Source organism: Stegostoma tigrinum, chromosome X (assembly GCF_030684315.1).
Source record: "Stegostoma tigrinum isolate sSteTig4 chromosome X, sSteTig4.hap1, whole genome shotgun sequence".
Classification (NCBI taxonomy): domain Eukaryota; kingdom Metazoa; phylum Chordata; class Chondrichthyes; order Orectolobiformes; family Stegostomatidae; genus Stegostoma; species Stegostoma tigrinum.
This window is the reverse complement of record NC_081404.1, coordinates 10,095,673-10,114,508: the sequence shown is the minus strand read 5'-3', so window position 1 is coordinate 10,114,508 and position 18,836 is coordinate 10,095,673. Positions and strand designations below refer to the sequence as shown.

Here is an 18,836-nt window from a genome sequence, read left to right as displayed (position 1 = left end):
ACAAGGGCTGTCACTCTCACCTCACCCTCTGGAATTCAGCTCTTTTGTCTATGCTTGACCCAAGGCTGTAATGAGGTCGGGAGCTGAGTGGCCTCTGTTGGAACCCAGGTTGGGCGTCACTGAGCAGCTGCTGCTTTTGATGACACCTTCCATCACTTTACTGATGGCCGAGAGTAGACTGATGGGGCGGTAATTGGCCGGGTTGGATTTGTCCTACATTGTGTGATCATACCTGGATAATTTTCCACATTGTCAGGTAGATGCCAGTGTTGCAAATGTAGCGGAATAATTTGTCTCAGGGAGTGGCTAGTTCAGGAGTACAAGTCTGCAGCACTATTATCAGATATTTGTCAGGGCCTGTAAACTTTGCAGTATCCAGTTCCTCCAGCCATTTCTTGATATCATGTGCAGTGAATTGAATTGGCTGAAGACTGGTATCCATGATGGTGGGGACTACCAAAGGAAGCGCAGATGGATCATCCGCTTGGCATTTCTGATTGAAGGCTGCCGTGAATGCTTCAGCCTTATCTGTGTTGGGCACTTTCATCATTGAGGATGGGGATATTTGTGGAGCCTTGTGCTCCAGTCAAGTGTTTAATTGCCCATCACCATTCATGATTGGATATGGCAGGATTGCAGAGGTTAGATCTGATTTGTCAGTTATGGGATTGCTTCACTCTATCTGTCACTTGTTGTTTATGCCGTTTGGCATGTAAGTAGCCTTGTTTGGTGGTTTCACCAGTTGACATCTCATTGCTAGGTATGCCTGGTGCAGTTCCTGAAATGCCCTCCTGTACTCTCCATTGAACCAGAGTTCATCCCATCGTTTGGCCTAGTGGGGATATGCTGAGCCACGAGGTTACAGATTATGATGGAGTACAATTCTGTTGCTATTGAAGGTCCACAGCGCCTCATGGATGCCCAGACTTTAGATGCTAGATCCATGCGAAGTCTGACCCATTTAGCACAGTGACAGTGCCACACAACATGATGGAGGTTATTCTCAATGTGAAGGCAGGATATTGTCTTCACTAGGACTGTGTGGTGGTCGTTCTTACCAATACTGTCAAGGACAGATGCATCTGCAGCTGGCGGATTAGTAAGGATGAGGTCAAGCAGATTTTTCCCTCTTGTGGGTTCCCTCACCATCTGCCACAGGCCCAGTCCAGTAGCTATGTCCTTTAGGACCTGACCAGCTTGATCAGTAGTACTGCTGCCGAGCCAGTCCTGGTGGTGGACAGTGAAATGCCACTCCCTGTTTACATTTTTTGCATCTTTGTGCCCCCCACCCCCACCCCCAGTGCTTCCTGCAAGTATTATTCAACATGGAAGAGTATTGATTCATCAGACAAGGGAGGACAGTACTTGATAATCAGCAAGGGGTTTCCTTGTCCATGTTTAACCCAAAGCCATGAGATGTCATGGGATCTGGAGTCAATGTTGAGGACTCCTAGAGCAACACCCTCTCAACTATATACCACTGTGCCATCAGCTGTTTTGGGTCTGTCCCACCAGTAGGTCAGGACATAGCCAGGGATGGCGATTGTGGTCCCTGGGACATTGTCTGCAAGGTATGATTCCATAAATATGATCATATTGGGCTGTTGCTTGACCAGTCTGTCAGATAGCTCTCCCAATTTTGGTACTTCTCTCAGACATTAGTAAGGAGGACTTCGCAGGGTCGACAGGGCTGTTTTTGCTGCTGCCTAGGTCGATACCAGGTGGTCTATCCAGTTTCATCTGAGCAAAATAGGAGCTTATGGTGTAGGGGGCAACATCTTAACAAGGAATGAAGATTGGCTGTCTGGTAGAAAACAGTTACGCACAAATGAGTTTTTTCATATTGGCAGAATGTGGCAGGTGGTCCAGCAGGGCTGAGCAGGTTATTGTGCTGGGCCCTCAGTTTTTACAAAATTTCATATCAATGTCTCAGATGAGGGGGTCAAAAGCATGAAGCTGAATCTTATGTTCTTATGGTAAAACATGAGGACCATCACATTTTTAGAGGGATTGGCACTGTGCAATATCTTGCCAAACTGACTTCATTAACTATCTACCCCACCCTACCGTGACCCTCACATCCTACCACATACTGCTCCCAAAACCACATTGGACATCAGCCAAAAGACCTTCGCCCATGTCATCTTTGAGAGGCTGCTATGCACCCAGACAAATTGCAGCAATTCAGCATCACCCCACACCAGCAGTGTCTTGGCAAAGCAGCCATCCTGCTCACAACATGTAGTTGGCATTGCTGATACTCGCTCACATGTACAACTCCAATCTCTCAATCCAGTTGCCATTTAATCACCAGGCCACACATTTTACCTCTCCTTAGATACATCCCACTTCTCTGCCCTCGCTGCGCAGTGGTCATCCACAATCTTGTCACTGCCCAGTATGTGGGCATTACACACAGGCAAGTATTTGGACAAGTCCAAAATGAGCTTTTATTGACAGCCAGCAAAGGAAACACAAATGAAATGAGTAGAGACTGCACTTCACAGCCACACTGCAAACCAAATGCTGGCAACTTGACCTTGGTAGTCCAGATGCTGCACCAGCTCTCATTGACTGGAGTTGAGTAGCAATCAGGCCCAGTCTGCCTTATAGCTTCTGATACTGCTGAGCTCTGTCCCCCACAGAGAGCTTTCTACAACTCAATGTCCTCATCCTTCACCTTCGACTGCTCCCATTCCTCCAGCTATTCAGCAGCTATCCCTTTGCCTCATTGCCTCCAATTTTGTTGAACACAGCATTGCAGGATATTTCAGCACAGTTTGTCTGGACTAAACAAAAAGGACCTCCTCAAACCGTTCTAAGCTGTGGTACTGCGCCTTCACCAATCCTGTTGTCTGCTCCACCACAACCCTGGTCACATACTTATGCCTTCTGCACTCAAATACCTTCCCATCCAGACCCAGCCCAACCATTCCACTTCCCATTGCCTTCATTAGAGCCCATTGTTGAATTTACTTGACATGTGATGCTGCAATGCTCCCCTTGTCCCACAGTGCCCTTGAAGGTTCCACAAGTGATAGGGCATTTTGCCCAGCTGTGTATCCCTTTAAGTTATTGCTGCTAACTGTTGTGTCACTGAGGTGACATTTGGGTTAGCTTACATCAGTGGCATGACACAACCCACCTTTGACCTCAACATTTGATGGATAAGCACATTCTCTACACATATATTGCATCTCTGAAGAAATGTTTGTAAACGAAATGTAGCTGCAGTTTGCAAACTCATGTTTTATGTGTCTGCCCCTTCAATTTCCTAAGATCCAGAAGATATGGATCCCATGCTTTCACCCATCAAAGTGATGCTGAGTTTATCCATTTTAGATATTATCCCAGCCATTTTCCATTTGTGGTTAGTACTCACTGAGTAGTAATTGATGGCAAAGAATGTAGTTCGTGGTAGACAGTGTCAGCACTGGGCCCCACCTGGTCACCAGGAAACCATGTCCCCTTTTAGCTCGCTCTAACCTGACAGCCCTTTTCTAACCATACCCCCAAAGTGGAGACACATTACGTTGAACTTTGCTTCCAACTGACTTCCTTTCTTCATCCAGGAAGTGCAAAAACCCTCACATTATTTAACAATTATCTAGATGTGACTTGTGATGCCAAGGCTGTGGGCCAAGTGCGAGAAAATGGGAGTAGTTAGCTGGTTGTTCTTGACTAATCAAAGGGCCTTTTTCTGTGCTGTAGATTTCTGTGACTTTATATCTCCCTACACCCTGCAATTACACCTTACTGATGCCTGCTCTGGTCCTCTACATTCACCCCGTGGAGGCCATTTTGTGGTCACTGTTAATAGCAGCCCCCGCTCCCATAGCTTACTATGCCCTCAAATGCTGCTCTACATACACCTCGAGTCCCTCACCTTGTCCGTGTCACTGTCTTTGTTCCCAATCCCACAAATGCCATTGCTTTCCTCCCAAGGCTTGACTCCTCCACCCCGTTTGGTCATGTCACCCCACTGCCCCTATAATAAACAGATGGGCTCCCAGGGCTACATTTGCCCCAGGTTGCCTTTGGCAAGCAGCCCCTAGACATGGCTGACCAGACCCCTGACTGCTGTCATTGTAGCTTCCCAACTGACAATATGTGACTCTCCTGACTGCTAATGCTCACGCTACAGGACTGACTTTTATCCACTTACAGAACAGGATGTTCTAGAGGTCTTAGAGAATGTGAAGGTGGATAAATCTCAGAGACCTGATCTAATGTATCCCAAAACGTTGTGGGAAGTAAGGAAAGAAATTGTGAGACCCCTTGCAGAAATATTTACATAATCTATAACTATGAGTGAGGTGTCAAATGACTAGAAGGTGACTAATGCTGTATATTTGTTTAAGAAAGGTTGTAGGGAGAAACCAGGGAACCTGTGAGTCTGACTTTGGTTGTGGGTAATTCTCAGAATCCCTACAGTGTGGAAACATGCCTATTGGCCCAACGAGTCCACACCAACCCTCCAAACAGGATCCCACCCAGACGCATCCATTACCTAAACATTATGGTTAATTTAGCATGGCCAATCTGCCTAATTTGCAAATCTTTGGACTGGGAGGAAACCAGACTGCCTGGTGGAAACCCATGCAGACACGGGGAGAACATGCAAACTCCCAAGGATGGCATTGAATCCAGGTCCCTAACACCGTGAGGCAGAAGTGCTCACCATTGAGTCACTGTGCCACCCCTTATTAGAAGTGATTTTAAAAAATAGTATTTATGGGCACTTAGAGAGGCAAAAATTGATTAGGGATAGTCAAAATGGCTTTGTGCAAGAAAAATCATGTCTCTCAAACTTGATTGACTTCTTTGAGGAATTTAACAAAATGATTGATGAGCGCAGAGCAGTAGACATTGTTTACATAGACTTAGTAAAGTCTTCAACAAGCTTCCACATGGTAGACTAATTAGCCAAGTTAGGTCATATAGGATCCAGGTTGAGCTTACCAATTGGATACATAACAAGGTGTGGAGCTGGATGAACACAGCAGGCCAAGCAGCATCTTAGGAGCACAAAAGCTGACGTTTCGGGCCTAGACCCTTCATCAGAGAGGGGTTGGGGAGAGGATTCTGAAATAAATAGAGAGAGAGGGGGACGTAGACTGAAGATGGATAGAGGAGAAGTTAGGTGGACAGGAGAGTATGGGTGGGGAGGTAGGGAGGGGATAGGTCAGTCTGGGGAGGACAGACAGGTCAAGGGGGTGGGATGAGATTAGTAGGTAGGAAATGGAGGTGCGGCTTGAGGGGGAGGAGGTGATAGGTGAGAGGAAGAACAGGTTAGGGAGGTGGCGATGAGGTGGGCTGGTTTTGGGATGCAGTGGGGGGAGGGGAGATTTTGAAGCTGGCGAAATCCACATTGGTACCATTGGGCTGCAGGGTTCCCAAGCGGAATATGAGTTGCTGTTCCTGCAACCTTTGGGTAGCATCATTATGGCACTGCGGGAGGCCCATGATGGACATGTCATCTAAGGAATGGGAGGCGGAGTTGAAATGGTTCACGACTGGGAGGTCCAGTTGTTTATTGCGAACTGAGCGGAGGTGTTCTGCAAAGCGGTCCCCAAGCCTCCACTTGGTTTCCCCAATGTAGAGGAAGCCACACCGTGTACAGCGGATGCAGTATACCACATTGGCGGATGTGCAGGTGAACATCTGCTTGATGTGGAGGGTCTTCTTGGGGCCTGGGATGGGGGTGAGGGGGGAGGTGTGGGGGCAGGTGTAACACTTCCTGTGGTTGCAGGGCAAGGTGCTGGGGGTGGTGGGGCTGGAGGGGAGTGTGCAGCGGACAAGGGAGTCACGGAGAGAGTGGTCCCTCCGGAAGGCAGGCAAGGGTGGGGATGGAAAAATATCTTTCGTGGTGGGGTCGGATTGTAGATGGCGGAAGTGTCGGAGGATGATGCGTTGTATCCAGAGGTTGGTGGGGTGGTATGTGAGGATGAGGGGAATTCTCTTTTGGCGGTTGTGGCGGGGGCGGGGTGTGAGGGATGTGTTGCGGGAAATGCGGGAGACGCGGTCAAGGGCGTTCTCGACCACTGCGGGGAGGAAGTTGTGGCCCTTGAAGAACGAGGACATCTGGGGTGTGCGAGAGTGGAATGCCTCATCCTGGGAGCAGATGCGGCAGAGGCGAAGGAATTGGGAATAGGGGATGGAATTTTTGCAGGAGGGTAGGTGGGAGGAGGTGTATTCCAGGTAGCTGTGGGAGTCGGTGGGCTTGAAATGGACATCAGTTTGTAGGTAGTTGCCTGAGATGGAGACAGAAAGGTCCAGGAAGGTGAGGGATGTGCTGGAGATGGCCCAGGTGAACTTGAGGTTGGGGTGGAAGGTGTTGGTGAAGTGGATGAACTGTTCGAGCTCCTCTTGGGAGCATGAGGTGGCGCTGATGCAGTCATCAATGTAACGGAGGAAGAGGTGGGATTTGGGGCCAATGTAGGTGTGAAAGAGGGACTGTTCGTCCCAGCCTGCCTAACCTGTTCTTCCTCTCACCTATCCCCTCCTCCCACCTCACGCCGCACCTCCATTTCCTACCTACTAACCTCGTCCCACCCCCTTGACCTGTCCGTCCTCCTCGGACTGACCTATCCCCTCCCTACCTCCCCACCCATACTCTCCTCTCCACCTATCTTCTCCTCTATCCATCTTCAGTCCACCTCCCCCTCTCTCCCTATTTATTTCAGAATCCTCTCCCCATCCTCCTTTTCTGATGAAGGGTCTGGGCCTGAAACGTCAGCTGGTGTGCACCTAAGATGCTGCTCGGCCTGCTGTGTTCATCCAGCTCCACACTTTGTTATCTTGGACTCTCCAGCATCTGCAGTTCCTATTATCTCTGATCACAATTGGATACATAAATGGCTTAACAGCAGGAGACAGAGGGTGGCAGTGGGGAGTTGTTTTTTGGACCAGAGGCCTGTGACCAGCGGCGTTCCACTGGGATCGGTTCCGGCTCCTCTTTTGTTTGTTATTTATATAAATGATTTGGATGAGAATTTAGAAGGCATGGTTAGTAAGTTAAAAGCCAAAAGAACTGCGGACGCTGTAAATCAGGAACAAAAACAAAGTTGCTGGAAAAGCTCAGCAGATCTGGCAGCATCTGTGGAGGAGAAAACAGAGTTAAAATTTCGGGTCCGGTGACCTTACTCAGAGCCGTTCTGAGGAAGTGTCACCAGACCCGAAACGGTAACTCTGTTTTCTCCTCCACAGATGCTGCCAGACCTGCTGAGCTTTTCCAGCAACCTCTGTTTTTGTTCATGGTTAGTAAGTTTACAGATGACACCAAAATTGGTGGCATAGGAAACCTTTTTTACCATCTACAAGGATCATAAAGGGATCATGATCCAATGGGTCAATGGGCTGAAAAATGGCAGAGGTGTTGCATTTTGGTACAACTTTTACAATTAATGGTAGGGCCTTGGGTAGTGCTGTGGAACAGAGGGACTAGGCGTTCACGTACATAATTTTTTGAAATTTGTGTCACATACAGGCAGGGTGGTTAAAAAAGGCATTTAGCATGCTTGCCTTCATTGCTCAGTCTTTTAAGTATAGGAGTTGGGAAGTCATGATGAGGTTGGACAGAACATTGGTGAGGCCCCTTCTGGAATACTGTGTCTGGTTCTGGCTGCCCAGTTATAGGTAAGTTACTATTAAGCTGGAGAAGCTTCAAAAGAGATTTAGCAGGATGTTGCCGGATATGGAAGGTTTGAATTGTCAGGAAAGGCCGGATAGACTGGGATTTTTTTCACTAGAGCATAGGAGGAACCTTATAGAAGTTTATAAAATCATGAGGGGTATAAATGAGGTTAATGGTAGGTTTCTTTTCCCTAGGCTGGAGGATTTCAAGATTAGGAGGCACATTTTTGAGGTGAGAGGCGAGAGTTTTAAAAAAGTCATGAGGGTTTTTTTTTACAGAGGGTGGTTCACACGTGGAATGAACTTTCTGAGGAAGTAGTGGATGGAGACACAATTACAACATTTAAAAGACATTTGAATAAGTACATGAATAGGAAGGGTTTGAAGGGATATGGGCCAGGAGCCAACAGGTGAAACTAGTTTAGTTTGGGGTTATGTTTGGCATGGACTGGTCTGTTTCTATGCTGTCTGACTCTGAATTCGCAGAGTGCAGTTGGATAGATTGCCTGATGTCGCAACCCAAGCTGATGACTGATTGTAGCCTAGCCCCTGTACTGTGTGCAGTGACTGATGACATTGGGATCTCCTTACAGAGAGCCACCCCATCTTGACTGGACTAGGACTAGTCTATGCTCAGTTTCTGACATGGCCAGTTATTTGAACAAACATGCAGTGTTTTTTGCTATGCAGGCTGCTGGTACACATCCTTGGATGAGGGTTGCATGTGTCTGGTGGCCGTTGCCCATGGATCATGTCGTGAGATGCTGTTTGGTGCTGAGCAACATGGAAGTTCATTGCAGCCAGCAGCCAGCTGAAGTCGCCAGGTACTAGGGCTGATTTCCATGTCAAAATTTCTCAATATCTGGCTTGTCTAGTGCATTTGGTAAGAGGAAAACCTGAATATTAAAAAGGTCAGTCGAGCCATTACGAAAGCTATAATCTCCCTTATTTGATAACTCACTGCTGCCTAACAAGAAGTTTGCCTTACCACTCAGTAGGCATATAAAAGATGGAATGAGATACTCCCAATGTTCAGATATTCTCCAGATCACTGGACTTCTCATCCAATTCTGCTACAAATCCCGCCAATGCCTACATCACTCAGATCCCTATAAGATTCAGCTGAGGTGGCTAAATTTGCAGATCACATAATGATAAGTAGCTAAGTATGTTGTGAAGATGACATAGTGAGGATGTCCACCAATATAGCCAGGTTAAGCAAGTGGGCAAAAATCTGGTGGATGGTGTATAATATAGGAAAATGTGAAGTTGTTCATCTTGACAAGAAAAATATAAAAGCAGAGTACTATCTAAATGATGATTAACCGCATAAATCCGAGGTGCAGAGGGCTCTTGGCATTCTAGTGTTTCAGTAACAAATAGTTATTATGCAGGACAGCTAGTACTTAAGAAGGCTGATAGACAGCATCATCTAATATGGATGGAATTGAATACAAAAGTAAGAATGCTTTGCCTTATTTATATGCTCATTGTTGAGACCATATCTCAAATACCATATGCAGTTTTAGTCTCCTTATTTAAGACAGATTGTAAATGTTATAGTGAAGGTTCAGAGGTGGCTTACTAGATTGATATCTGCAATGAATAGGTTGTCTTATGAGGAAAGATTGGATAGGCTGGGTTTGTTGTCACTATTGGCTTAGAAAACTGAGGGGTGATTTGGTTACTATTTACAACATCTTCAATGGTCTTGACAAGGTGCATGTTGAAAGAATGTTTTATGTTTGTGGGTCAGTCCAGATCTAGGGGACACAGTTTTAAAATTAAGTGTTGCCCTTTCGAGGCAGAGATGATGGGAAACACTTTCTTCAGAAGGCTGTCTGACTTTGCAACATCCTACCTAAATTAGCTGTGGAAATAGGAATATTTTTGAGGTGGAGGTAGACAGATTCTTGTTAGGCAAAGGAATCAAAGGTTATCAGAGATAGATGGGCATGTGGAATTCAGGACACAAACAGTCCATGCATGATCTTACTGAATAACAGAGCAGGCCTGAAGGGCCAAAGGGCCTACTTCTGCTCCAAATTCGTATGTTTGTATAAATGAGGCAGAAGGTTTCAAGAAGGAATTCCAGAGACTTTGTGAGGAGTTGACATGACCTGTTTGCAGAAAACCACCGTGTCAAGAAATGCTAACATAAGTAAATGATTCAACTGTGTGGTCAGCAATTGTTTTAGCAGTTTCAGGTCAGTTAGAAATCACCAAATAGTTTGACGTAGCAGCTACAATTCAGATATTTCACGAAATCAGTGTTCAATATTGTGATGAGAAAGTAACCTAATAAATTTGTATTCTTGGTTGAAGATTTTTCATAAAAAACACAAGTTGATGCTGTTGTCAGTGCAAGATAAATTTCTGATGCTTTACATTTCTGAAATTTGCTCACAAGTGAGAAATAATTAGAAATGTGATTTCTGGCATGAAAAGCTTGGACACCCCTACGGTAAAAGCAATGTTGTTCTACATCTCTACATTGGTGCTAGAGGGCTCTGCACCATCCATTGTTATTTTAAGTCTCATTTATCAAGGGATTCCCTCTCTTCCACAGCCAGACTTTTGCCATGACAGTTCCCCTTTAGAACTGCAGCTACTGAAGTAATTCACAGAAAAAAAAAGAGTGTGAGCTAGCAGCAGTGGCTTTTAATAAATCAAAACACTGAATCTTAACTGGGCATTATCTTCTTGAGACACTATCTGATTTGACAAGAGGGAAAAAGCACACAACGGCATTAACACCACCAAACTCATCTGTTGCTGTAAATGTGCAAATGTTGTAAACAGCAATATTTCAGAAATAAACAGAAAACCAGTACAATATCAACTATAGATCATGTCTGAATTGAGTGTCTCTCTTCGACTTGTCTTGGTTTGACAGTCTGAAGAATTTGGTTCACTAATCACACCCCCAGTGCTTCATAGAAGAGAAATCTCATCATAGAAGATCCTGCTTGAACATCAAATAATTAAACTTTCCAATAACTGTTGCTGAAATAAATTTTCTCATCTCCCATTTCCCATGGTTCCACTGCAACATATGCTAATAGTGGCTAAGCAGGGAAATCACAACCTTTCCAGTAACAGTGAGCCCAGATCATATATTAGGGTACCATAGCAAACAAAGATGGCCCAAATATGTTGCATAAAATAGTCCATTCAACTCAACAGTGTTTATGCTCCAACATGCCATAGCTTCATTTTTAAAAAATGGTTTACAGCTCTTGTCGGACGATATGATTTGTAGATTTATGTCCTATGCGCCATGAAGACATCAGGAGAGACAATAATTAGGTCTAGCTATTTCAACATTTTTGACCATTTAAATGCTGTTGTTTTAGCTCTTTCACATTGTTGAAGTCAGTAACTGTTCCATGCCATTTTACCTTTCTCATGGAATAATAAGTGTTAATTATATTTAAATCTAAATTTAAAAACATTAAATAAACTTAAAGATATTATGGCTAACAAAAATGGCAGAACAACTTTGATTAAGCAAATGAACCACCTCTCCTCTGTCATGAAGAGAAGCACTTTTTTAATGCAGTGATTTTTAAAAATTGAGGTGGTTGGACTAATGAGAAGACTCCTTCTCAAATATTGATTTTTTTTCTGTCATGTTACAGTTCATGTTAGAAGGAATGCAGAGCAATTTAAATTATTGACCTAAAGATGGGGCTCGAATGATTTTTTCATTTAGCTTCCTTCTTTACCATCCCGAAATACAAAGGAATTATGCATTTGTACCATGTAGTGCATGAACAAAGCATGATGACTAAAGCACCACATCCATTTCTGTCTGGAGAATCTGGTAAACTTTGTTAAATTGAAAGCCTGTGTTTTCTTGCTTTATCTGCATAAACAGTTGAACTTAACATAAGTGATTTAAATTAGGCAATTTAAGTAATTAAATAACAATTAAAATAATTAAAACTGGCAATCACCACATTAAGAGTCCTGCAATATTACTCAGTTCCAGTTTCCATCCTGAGTTTTGTTAACATTTGCTCTTCAAACTCTCAATTTCTACTTTCATGCAAGGGAAACATCTAATGGGTAGAAATCATAAATATACAACACCATATTGTGTTCCTTGGGTCCGCAGCAGGTCCCTAACATGTACTAAACAATAAATGTTCCCTGTAATAAATATTGTTGCGTTTTGAGGAACACATATGAATGTCTTACTTTGCAACAGCAGCTAGGAGTGGGATCTGAAAAGAATTACTTCCATCTAGTGTCTGAGGAATAAACAAGAAACTGTCAAAACACTGCTTATCCCTGATTCGGGCCCCATTTCTTAAAACGGCATCTCATTTGTATTTCAGTTGTGCTCCTTGTATCTACCGTTGAAATAAATTGATAGAATCTATTTTACATGGGCTGCGTGTTAGGCCATCCTGGGATCTTATTAAAAACTGCACAGGTTTGACTGACGACTCACATTTCTCCATCCCCATTCTTGCTAGGCGAGTGTCTGAGGAATAACTTTATGGAATTATTCAGAAAAAAAAATCAATGTGCAGGCTTGTCACACACAGGTCAATCCTCCATCTAGTAGGAGTCTCTTACCAAATTGTCAATATTTTTAAAATCCGCTGCATAAATCATCTCAGTAACAAAATATGTGCACTCTTCTGCTAGCTCTTACATTTGGATTTAATATTTCATTTCATCTATATTTGTACAGACAAAAAGAAACAAATTTCATTGATTTACTTCAATGTTACACCAGGATTATTGCACAAACTAAATTGATCCTTATTTCAAATCCCTTTATTTGCCTACCTCTCCCTAGAATTACCTCTCCAGATCCCTTTTTTAAATTATCTTGGTCAAAGTGATAGATCCTAAGCAGCTTTTCCTTCCACAGAAAAGTTTTTGTGCTTCTGTAAGATGATCCACTAGGACGTACTTATGAGTTGAAACCAGTTGTGAAGAAGAGACTGGGGCCTGTCCACCCTTCCATGTAGGCTGCATTATCTGAGTTCTCTAAGGGTACTTGCTAAGAAAGAAAAGCCTTTTCTGCAATGACAGGGTTTTTGCAACACAAATTAGGCATATGCAGCTGGGTGAAAATTTGACTGGTGTGATGCATAAGGCAGGCTCCTGGTCTCCTCCATCCCACTGCTTTCAGCTCATAAGCACCTCCTAGTGGATCATCTAACAGAAGCACAAATATTTTCTGTAGAGGGAAAAGCTGGTTAGGATATTTCACTTCAACCAAGTATAATTAAACAAAAGGATCTGGAGAAGTGTAGGGAGGGGTAGGCAGACAGATGGAAAATTCTCTTTTGAAAGCCAAAATTGAATCTACCTCCGTCACTCTCCCAGACCATTCCAAATCCTCATGTCATAATTGCTTCACTCAACAGTCATTTTAAATCAGTGTCCCCTAAATCTCAATCCTTACATCAATGGGAATAGTTTCACCCTATCTTGCCTGTTCAGTTGCATCATTAATTTGACTATTTCTATGGATCTCCTCTCAACCTTCTCTTCTCTAGGGGAACAGCTCCAGTTTTTCTTATCAGTCCCTCCTCTCTGAAACTATTTACATAAATCATTACTGGGTCCTCACTAAAGCCTTCACATCCTTCTTAAAAAAAACAGTACACAGAATTGGACACAGCACCTCAAGTGAGGCTTATTCAAGGTATTCCAAAGGTTTACCATAAATTCCTTGTTGTTGTACTCTCTGCCCCTCCTCTAGTTTTTCCAATGCACACATGTTGCAGTGTTCCTGGGAAAGACATAGTGAAACTGGGTTACTTTAAAGAGCTAGTGTTAGTCCTGTACCAGAAACGTTGGGATAAAACCCAAAAGAAATTATTTAAAGATGAATATGTTTAAGCTCAGGTGTATGATAGCTCCAGGAAGAAGGTATCTGCAGTTTCAGTCTAAGTTAAAATTACAAGTGATTTAAACCTTACCAAGGTGTTAGAGGCAGGGACTCTAATGTGAATACTGTATGAGTGGTGCTTTGAATGCAATATAAATGTTCTTGTTTTCCTTTTCAATATATAAGGGAGCATTTTGGAATTAATAGGATTATACTTTTATTGTGCTTAAAAATATTTGAATAAAACAAACCTATGAATGCTGAAAATCTGAAATATAAACAAAGTGTTGGAGAAACTAGTAGGTCTGGCAGCATCTGGACAGAGACAGAATGTGTGTCAAGTAGATAGCTTGGTATACTCTATTTTCTCATTTTTATATCTTTTGTTAATGAACTTCCATTTTATTGTTAAAGCAAAATGTGCAGCATTGCATTCTTATGTTCCAGCCAAAAAATACTTAATTAAAACCAAAAATAAAATCAGAAATATGATCAATTATTCCTTTTTTTTCTGATGAAGGGTCTAGGCCCGAAACATCAGCTTTTGTGCTCCTAAGATGCTGCTTGGCCTGCTGTGTTCATCCAGCTTCACACTTTGTTGTATGATCTATTAAGACAGGTAGCTGGGATCATAAGAACAGCAAAATGGCTAGGTGACATTGTTACAGAAATGTTACAGAAAATCAGCCTAATAAACAAAACTAGATTTCTCCTTTGAAAGCTGTGATACCTTTTCAGCATTCAAAGGGTTATGAGAGGAACTGTACAATTGTTGCATAGGTTTCTACAGCCCCCTAATGGAAAGCTCTACCAGGTACAACCTTCACATCTTTTAGGTTCAAGAGAAAAATCAGCAGACTTAGACGACAAAGTATCCAGGTGTCAAAAAAAAAAGCTTCAGAACAAAGGTAAATTAAACTAGATTTACATAGAGAATAAAGAAGACACAAATGCAGGGATTGTGACACCCCAATGACAACACGAGATCAAATCACTAGTGGCACTGCAAGTATTTTTTTCAGAGAACTTAAAAACAGAAACAGGCTGTTTGGCTCAACTGCTCGTGCTTATACTCCAGATGAGCTTCCTCCCATCCCACTTCGTTTAACTTCATTAACATATCTTTCTATTTGTCTCTCCCTTGTGGAAATAAGTTTTCCAACAGGCTTAATTGGAGGCATCAAAAAATTTAATCACATGACCTCTAGATGACCAAGCCCATACTCAGTGATTGGTTGATGATGCATGAAGTCTTCCCATGCTATCTGAAAAATGAACAGACTCCTCATTACTAGGTTAGATGATTCTTGACTATCAGTGAAGAAGCATTTTTAACCATTTGCAATATTTTTATAATTATCCCATTCACCATCAGGACAGATTATCAAAAGGTGCAGGGAATATGGTTTTGAGGGGCTGGGGCATGCACAAAAACTTGGGAGGAGTTAATTGCCATGGTGAGGCAGAAACTGGGCTTATGGGAGCACCGCTTCCTCTCCATTGTGGGTAAAAGCCTGGTCAGCAGGCGCGAGTTACAACACATGGCGCAGGTCAGGCCCATTCCCAGAACCTGGGCCTTTGCAGTCACCTGAGCCATCTTCCACTTCATCAGGCGGTCAAAGATGGACCATGTCTGCAGGGATACCGTGTATAAAGCTCTAGATAAGTGGAGGCAGGGGAGTGAAACATACTCAATACTGCCTTATCCTGATGGCTATCTTTGTGTGTGGCTGCATCAAGCTGTGCAAACCCTCAGTGCACGAACACCAAATGACACTACATACTGAGGTTCTACCCGTCTGCAGTGTTACAGAGGATGGGTCTAGCCTTGACACTACAAAACACCCCAAGCAGCTGGACGGCTCTGTATCACCTGTTCTTTGTGGAGAAATTTGTAAAGAAAAGCACCTTTGACCACAAGTCCATCTGGCAGTGGTGAACATGTAGTGTCCTTGAGACCCTGCAGGAAAGGGAGAACATGGATCCTGTCACATGGCTTCCTAAGCAGTCATTTGGCAGAATGTTTGATTGCCAGAACTTTCCAAGCAGCACCAAGACACAGCTTGGCTGGTTGGTGGGCACGACACTACCCATCAAATTCTGTATGTACACCCAGACTCGGTGCCACCACATGCTGTTCTCAAAGTGGCTACACTGGTAAAGAGACTTCTGTAAGGTTCCTTTGCAAACAAAAAAGTTCTGGAAAGAGATGAAGTGGTTTTTGTCGAAGTTCATCCCAAGCAGCTCCATAACGCAGGCCTATGTGCTCTATGGTCTGTTCCCTGGGATGCACACCAAGACGAACAAACATCAACTGCACCTGGAGTACCATCAACTCAATGAAAGATGCTGTTTGGTCTGCCCAAAACTTGTTGGTCTTCCAGCGCAAGGAGTTGCTCTTGACTGAATGTTGCTGACTGGCACATTTCAAGGTACAGGACTACGTGCTAAGGGATGCTCGGGGCAGTTGCTGCTAAAGCACAATGGGGAAAAGAACACCGTCTAAGGTCTTTCCGCAAAAGTAGAATGGAGATCCATTCAGTTCTCAGACTTTCTCAGTGCCTCAAATGCATGCAAATATAGTCTTGTATAAGAAAGAAATGCCTTTTTTTTACTGTAGGGAATGCCAAATTTCCAATGTGTGTGTGTGTTATTCATGGCAAAGTCTGTGCAGAATTGCTTCAGCAACTATGTATGCATTTAAAGATTGAATGAATGAAGAATATTTGTAAACTAAAAATAACTGCAAGTGTTATAAAATGAAAATAAATCCACTTTTTCAATGTCTCTTTGATTCTTCTCATAGGTTGACAGTGTTTGGGAAGTCAATCTTTAATTCCTGAAGACTCCAAGGGAATCCTAGAGGGTTGGCAACCTATAATTTTGAGAACATGAAAAATTATTGTGTCAAATAGAATGATCAATACATCCATAAATCTGAAGAACTGCAGAATCTTAAAACATTCTATTTCAATTTTGTGATTGGATATCCTGTGTTTATTCATTCACTTTCACTTTATTGTTAATACCAAAAAGAAATTCATTTTGTATATGTCTTGTGAAATTACAAAAATTACATGTAAATTGATGAAAAGAAAGTTACAAAATTACTGATATTTGTATTAAACTGTTCCCAGCAAACTTGGAAGGAGGGTCTAGGACTGAAACGTCAGCTTTTGTGCTCCTGAGATGCTGCTTGGCCTGTGTGTTCATCCAGCTCCATACTTTGTTATCTATATTGTCATTGAGTCCACTCGAGTACATATTCTTGTCCATACATTAATTCTTACGAGAAGTTCCGATGGAAAATGGCACGAAGGAGTTCAGGGACAATTGTAACCTTTTCCCTGAATGCCCAGTAGTAATACGATACGAGGGCTGATCCTCATTGCCGCAAATGTCCGCTTCAAATCCGGAGCTTTTATTCCGATGCCACAACTCTAGGCACGTCAGCTCACGTAAGGCGACACAAGCTTAGCAATACCATATAAATACGTGGTACTGGGGCACGAACGTTAGCCATCTGGATTGCCAGTAAGGGTAGCGGATGTTATCTCCCGTTATCCGTCTTATGAGCCATACACTACTATTACACTCCAAGTGTGAAACTTCGGTTAAAAGACCTGAACCGCTGACGACAAACAACTGTCCTGCCACAAACTGGTGTCGGCAAGGATGACTTTATTGAGTATTCAAATTAAAGGGGCGCACACGACAATCTCGGCTGTAATGAAAGCAGAGTGAAAATGTGGAAAATTAAATAATCATTCCCTTGTGTGCGCAATGTACGTCAGCCCCTCCCAAACACAACAAAAACTCCACTCGCGCTCCGCAACCGGCTCGAGCTCGCAGGAAGTCTCGCAAGAATTGGACAAGAACGTGCGGGTTGCCCCGGTGATGTTTTTGCTCTGCAGCGGTTGATTGGACGGTTCGGCGGAGAAACGGACCAATCGTGTACTCACTATTTTTTTCTTTAGGAACCAAACGGGAGAATTCAACTTTGGTAGAAGCGAGTTGCCTGGATCTGTGGTTCCACTGGCTGAGGCGTAGTTAAAAGCTACGGTCAGAAAACTTAAAAACTTTGAGTAGAAGCTGCGCCGAGAGAAGACAACAGAGGCCTTGATTGTTTACAGAAAAAAACTTCGCCGATGATGGCTGCCGCTACCGTGACGGGAGCGTCGGAATCGACTGCTCCTCCGTGAGTATATCTAGTAGGGCCGATCGGGATGCGAGTGGCCTGTCTCCAACTTGACATAATTCCTTACTAGACATGGTTAGAACAGCATCCCACCGTTTAGGTCAACCGTATCTACTTGTACCACTGATCGCGGTATATAGAAAATAACCGAAACTAAGAAGACCCAGCAGTTCATAAGGTGACTATTTAAACAGTAAGCACGTCGTACCTCCCCTCTGCAAAGTCTAATATTCTTGTTTCATTATCGTTTGACTTCAGACACAAATACATCGTGGTTTATGCACGTTAATGTACAATATGTTCTTGGGCTTAAGTACCCATGGAGGTGCTGATGAGTGTAATTGTGGCAATCTCGATCAGGGTGCTGCCTCATGTGCCTTTTAGAGTCGATTTGAGAGCAGCACAGACAGAAACTTAGCTTCAGGCCCACTCTTGTAGGAGTTTTCTGAGAGAGCGAGAGTTGAAGAGAATGCAAAATCTGTAAAATGTGCAATAAAAATCAAAAAGTACTGGAAATACTCACATATCGGGCAACATCTGTCATGAGAAAGAGTTAATATTTCAGATTGAAGAAACGTTGCCCCTGTTTCTCTCCACAGATGTTGCCTGACCTACTTCGAGCATTTCCTTTTTTCCAAATTTCCAGCATCTATAGTACTGCTTTTGTAAGATGGGAAATTTGTAGGTTATGTCTACACAAAAAAGACTGGAAACATGTAGGTCAGTTAGCATTTGTGGAGAGAACAGTTGATTTTTTTGGGGTTGTATCTTTCTTCGAAAATCAGAAATCTGAGATGTGCACACTTAGATCAAGAAAAGAGGGGAAGTACTATGGAATGATTGCTAGATGATGTAATGAATCACATCAGTCAACTACCTGGTGAGATGGGATGAATAACAAATCACTAATTCAACTGTTTTCATCATAGCAAATTAACACAAAGCACTAGTTATTTAGCTCTGTTAAGAGTTACAGACTTTGTGACATCATACAAAGTAATGGAAGTGTTATACTTTCCCATGTCAATTGCTCATCTAACTCTTTACTGCACTCCTGAGTTCCAAACCTCTAGCCCTAGCAATGACTTACTGTCAGCATTCTGCTCAGAGATGATTGCTCTGATGCATTTTGCCAGTGTTTCTTCT

At 43.2% G+C, this 18,836-nt stretch overlaps 1 protein-coding gene and 1 long non-coding RNA gene across 2 annotated transcripts in view; one reads left to right on the top strand and one right to left on the bottom strand.

Annotated features, from left to right (window-relative positions):
* The window catches only part of LOC132207520 (uncharacterized), an 82,341-nt gene extending 68,946 nt beyond the window's left edge, over positions 1-13,395 (bottom strand). The window contains exon 1 of the long non-coding RNA XR_009443507.1: positions 13,324-13,395. This is a non-coding gene — a long non-coding RNA (uncharacterized LOC132207520). The remainder of the gene's footprint in view (positions 1-13,323) is intronic.
* A 4,009-nt stretch (positions 13,396-17,404) lies between these two features.
* Positions 17,405-18,836, top strand: part of LOC125448203 (uncharacterized) — a 46,317-nt gene continuing 44,885 nt past the window's right edge. The window contains exon 1 of the mRNA XM_059643379.1: positions 17,405-17,690. Coding sequence (XP_059499362.1) covers positions 17,641-17,690 — 50 coding nt within the window. The 5' untranslated portion in view covers positions 17,405-17,640. The remainder of the gene's footprint in view (positions 17,691-18,836) is intronic.